The following is a 4,878-nucleotide window of genomic DNA, read 5'->3' as shown; positions in this document are numbered from 1 at the left end:
CCAAGGTACTGAATATCTATTTATACACAGAACACCGGCAAGAAGGAGAAGCTGCCATCCAACCTCTGGTCAGTTCCAGAATGGTGGCGACTTGCACTGGAGGAATTTTGGACATGTTTCCCTCCAATAGAGGAAGCCCGCGGCATCTTCCGCCAGGCTCACTTCTCTGGGCACCTGGGCATCTTGGCTGTAAGTCATGGTCTCAAGCCACATTGCTGTTTGCAGCCGGGTTGGGAACCAGAGCAGGGGGGATGCCGCATCCGTCACTTCACTAGGCCGCAATATTTGATGCGCGATATCAGTCATTTTCCCCGGTGCCAGCAGCCGGAGGACGCCGAGTGAGCATCCTGTTGCCATACGGAAGTTCGGCATATCCTCCCTTCTTTTTCGTCTTGCCTGTTGTTGCAAATCTCCAGGTTAATTCCAGGCTCACGATAGTTACAGGCAAGGGATTGATACTAACATGTTTGTTTGTTGCCGTGGAGAAGCCTTGGCTTCTTCCTTCTGGGATGGATTGTCGTGCCTTGCCGCTGAGGGACAGCCACCGCACTCACCGCCATGGAATGGGAAATCGGGTTAGTTTGAGCGGAAACTGAGCACTAAGCTAACCAGCAGTGAGCACCGCCCGCAATGCAGCCTTCCCAATGACTTCCCCCGAGGAACTGTCATGACACGTCTTCCTTGCGTCTATCTGGCCTGCTACTTTATTTCTCCTGTCGAGTCAGCCTCTAAAATACCCCCTCTCTCTCCTTTGTCAGTAAAGCAAACAGGGGTCTGTCTGCCCTCTACTATATTTCTACTGGACTGTCAGTATTTCCCTTGGCAGCATCCATTCCAACCCGCTGGAAAGAAAAAGACACTACGGAATATATACACAAAAGCCGGCACTCGAAAACGTTAAAAAGAAGAAACAAGCTTTGGGCCCTCGCCGATCCACTGGCACGTACCCCGGGAGATCATCCCTTGGGCCCCCGCTTTCACGTTACCGGGACGCTCATCGGTTGGCTCCCCCAAGAGCCCAAGACTGTCGAAATAAGCTGGCAGGCTGCAAGGCTAGTCCCAAGGGGTCTCAACTCCGATGCCCTGCATGGTCAAGCTCGAGACCCGTCGATTTTGATCTTAGACAGGACCTGCCCAGCTTATAAGTCAGCCCTACGGCCCAAGCATCGTGATCCGATGCCGACGCCTGTCCCGCTCATCGTTGTTCAGAACGGAGCAATGTCCGAGCCTCTGCAGGTCCCTATATCCCGACCCCCACGTGCTGAGAGAACAACAACATCGTGCGGGGAGTGCCGGAGGAGAAAACAAAAGGCAAGTACAGTACCAGCTCTGGAGAACTGCAGAGCAGACCAGAGCATCACGTTAACCTTTCGCCATGTGGTTGTCCTATAGTGCAACCAGGGCCACCCATGCAGCAACTGTGCCAGGAGGTTTCCACAGCCGCTGTGTGAATACAAGCCAAGCACCAGGTGTGTTTCCATGCCACTCCCGACCAAGAGTTGCCGGCTCACCAAAGTTGATCAAACAAAGGCACCGGGTGAGCGCTGTAGCGGTGCCACAGAGGCCAGCCTTTGCCGTCTCTCCTTTTCCGCCGACCCTCAGCGCGGACGGACCCTTCGACACAGAGCCCTTCCAGCAATCTACTCTCTCCCAGCCTCTTGCGCCGCCATGGGCCCAGCGGGGCGGCAGTCAGGGCATCGGCGAGTCACCGGCACAATGGCCCGGGTTTGAACTCCGAGTCTCGAGCCACTCCCCAACCAACCCTGCGGCGGGACAGTATGCCTGGAGCACCGAACCGGGCACCCTTTATTGGCTGGTGACGGCCTGCGAGGACGACTGTACGCAGCATTCGAACGAGGTCCATGCTGCTGTGCGGATCCTTCGCGCCCACCGGTCAGGGTCTAGGCATTGGGATACTACTAATACAAGCAGTTGGAATCCTGAAAACAACTCCTGGCCGGTGGCTAGGGGATTTACTTCTAGCAGTAGCAGCAGCAGCAACAACAACAATAACATCTTCTGGTCGGCCGCCGATCCCACTCAGGGGCTCATCCATCTAGCAGGAGCGCAAAATCATGCCATGCGTAACTCCGAGCTGCTGTCAATCTGTACGCCAGGCTGCACGTCTCTTTTCCGTAACTTGTTCTCGTTCGGACCATTTCCCCTGATAGGCGTTGCTAACTACTTGTTTGTTACTATGCAGACGTCAAGCTCATATCCCAATTCAAGGCCTCTCTGGACGGGAACCCAGACGCATCGAACCCGTACATCAAACACTACGTCCCCTACTGCGTCCACTCGCAGCTCCTGGTGCACGTGGCCATCTATACGGCCGCATGTTTCCTGATCGACACGGGCCATGTGCAGAGGACGGTGGCCATGGCGCACAAGGGCCATGTCATCAAGCTCTTGAACGAGCATATCCGGTCGCAGCACTTGACGAGCGACGAGGTGATTGCCGGCGTGGTCCAGCTGATTGTGGACGAGTGGTGCGTGTTTTGATGCTTGTCAATTCTTGGGCAGTGCCCGCTTAGTGTGAAAGCAAGAGCACTGACAGCAGCGTACTTCACCTACCTCTAGGCACTGGGGAAACACCGACGATTTGCGGGCCCATCTCCGCGGTCTGCGAGACATGATCCGATTCCGAGGCGGCTTCCGCACGCTCGGGCTGCATGGTCTGATCAGCAAGCTTGCCATAACGTGAGCCGTTACTATGGTATTCCTTCGCAAGTATTGAGCGCAATGGACTGACCAACCCGGGGACGTATCAGAACCGACGTCGCCATCGCCCTGTGCTTCGAAGTATCCCCATATTTACAAGGCGGCAGTGAATTCGAGTTCCGGGGAGAGACGTCACAACTCTTGCCCCTGCGTCTGGCGCTGAACACGCCCTTCATCTCGACGCTGGTGCCCTTTTCGTCGTGCGACGACGCGCTCAACATGCACCCGGCCGTGACGGCCATCCTCGACGACATGCGGTTTCTCATAGCTGCCGTGCTCGCCTTGCTGCCCGGCGAGAAGAAGCCGTCCCCGTCGGCCAAGGAGCTGCAGAAGGTCCGCGAGACGGCAACCTGGATCTACGAGCGCATCTCCCGTCTGCCCGCAGACTCCCCCGCCGCACCGCCATCGCCTGCCCCGACTACGACGACGAGCTCCACCACTTTTGACGGCGGGGTCAAGGTTGAGCGAGCCACGCCGGAAATGGGCCCGCGTGGTGGTGGCGGTGGGGAAGATCGCGGCCGCTCGCAGGGGAATCAGACCAACTTGAACCGTGCCAGCCAAGGCTCGTTCACCCAGACAAGGCTCTCTCCGGAAGCATCTCAGCCCGCGTACGACAGACGCCGGCGCTCACGGGGTCGTCCCGGCACTAATATCCCAGTAAACGAACAATCCCCTGCTCCCGGCAGTGTACAAGTACTAGTACCAGTACCAGGACCTCTATCTGTACCTGTACCTGTACTACTCCCAAGCAACGAACCGTCCCCGTCCCCGGCCCCTCCACACTCACATTCCCATTCCCATTCCCACTCCCATCCCCATCCATTACACTCCACACCACATCCCCATCATGATTCCCCTCCCCAACCATCCCCCCCACCTCCGGTAACCGCCCCGGCAGATTACGTCTACCAATCCGTCCGCCTCGCAGCCCTGCTCTACAGCCGAACCATCACATCCCGCCGCCCCTTCAGCCGTGTGGTCACCCCCGCCGAGGCCCGCCGGCTGTGGACCACGACGTGGCGCGTGCCGCTGGCCACCTGGCGCAGCCTTTTGGGTGTCTTCAACTGGATTCTGCTGCCTATCGTGTCCTTTTCCGGCGGGGGTGCGCTGGACGAGACTTCTTCACAATCACAGCATGGTAGTGCGAGTACGGGTGTGAGTGCGGGTGCGAGTGCGGGCGCCGGAGGTGGGATCCAGCAGGAACAGCATGACCGGTTTGTGAGGGGCATGATGAATATCAGTCTGTTGCAGATTGGGATGGATAACTGGGAGATTGCGTCACGGGTTATGCGGGCGATGTTGGAGCTGCAGAGGTGGTTGGCTGTGGGGGAGACTCAGGCTGGGACAGGGACTGGTAGTGGTGTTGGTGTGCGTGTGGCGGAGGAGCAGAGTCGTGGGGTGACAATGACAACTGGAACTGGGAGAGCGGGAGGTATATCGTCATCGTCGTCGTCGTCGTCGTCGTCGTCGTCTTCTGAGATGATGGCGTCCGAGGTGAGGATGCACGTTCAGGCGCAAGCTGCGGCTGCTGCTGAGGAACTTCAGGGGCGGGAATCGCGTCCTGTGAGGAGAGGATTTGGTGAGGAACAACGGTGACGCGATGAACGAACGAGCTCCTCCCTCCTGGCGGAGAAAGGCGTAGAAGGCAACTTGAATTGGGATGGGATGGTTAATGCCGTGCCTGGCAACTGGTTACACGGAAGATGAGTCTGTTTGGTTTTTGTCTTATACCCTTTCAAAACACGCAATATGCCACGGTGGCTGGGATGGAAGCAGGGGAAGGAGCATCTTGAGAGCGTGCATTCGAATGACTTGTCAGAATTTGGTGTGTTATATACCTACTACATATACACGACGGGGGCTACAAGCAAGGGGCCAATATGGGCCAGAGGAGCGAGCACCAGGTGTGCATGACCCAACAGTGCGTCAGATCTTAAGCTAGTAATTAAGTACCGGGTAACTGCCGCTCCCGGTTGTCACTGGATGAAAGGGCGTTTTCACGGGCTGTGCAGACGTCCTGGAAATATGAGTGTATCCGTGAACGAGGGCTTCGGCAGCGCGTCCCGCGTGAGCGACGGGCTTGATATCTAGAGTAATATAGTTCACTGGGACTATCTTTCCTCCTTACTTACCACGTGGCCTTGTAGGACAAGAAGC

General features: G+C 57.1%; 1 protein-coding gene across 1 annotated transcript; it reads left to right on the top strand.

Moving 5' to 3' along the window:
* The first annotated feature begins 728 nt into the window (after positions 1–728).
* On the top strand, positions 729–4,522 carry N656DRAFT_828184 (uncharacterized protein). The gene is made up of 6 exons (XM_064818525.1): positions 729–1,311; positions 1,393–1,469; positions 1,531–2,108; positions 2,204–2,489; positions 2,581–2,700; positions 2,829–4,522. The coding sequence occupies exons 1-6, from the start codon at positions 1,177–1,179 to the stop codon at positions 4,315–4,317; spliced, it is 2,685 nt and encodes an 894-aa protein (XP_064671254.1). The 5' UTR covers positions 729–1,176; the 3' UTR covers positions 4,318–4,522.
* Positions 4,523–4,878: the final 356 nt, after the last annotated feature.

Source organism: Canariomyces notabilis, assembly GCF_033297395.1.
Source record: "Canariomyces notabilis strain CBS 508.74 unplaced genomic scaffold N656scaffold_7, whole genome shotgun sequence".
Lineage (NCBI taxonomy): Eukaryota > Fungi > Ascomycota > Sordariomycetes > Sordariales > Chaetomiaceae > Canariomyces > Canariomyces notabilis.
This window is presented reverse-complemented; position numbering and strand designations above follow the sequence as displayed.

Excerpts from the sequence above, each read along its gene's own strand:
- N656DRAFT_828184 (XM_064818525.1), top strand. The coding sequence starts at position 1,177 with ATGCCGACGCCTGTCCCGCTCATCGTTGTTCAGAACGGAGCAATGTCC. Across the intron at positions 1,470-1,530 it reads GAATACAAGCCAAGCACCAG|GCACCGGGTGAGCGCTGTAG; the intron begins GTGTGTTTCCAT and ends GATCAAACAAAG. Across the intron at positions 2,701-2,828 it reads ATCAGCAAGCTTGCCATAAC|TGAATTCGAGTTCCGGGGAG; the intron begins GTGAGCCGTTAC and ends ACAAGGCGGCAG.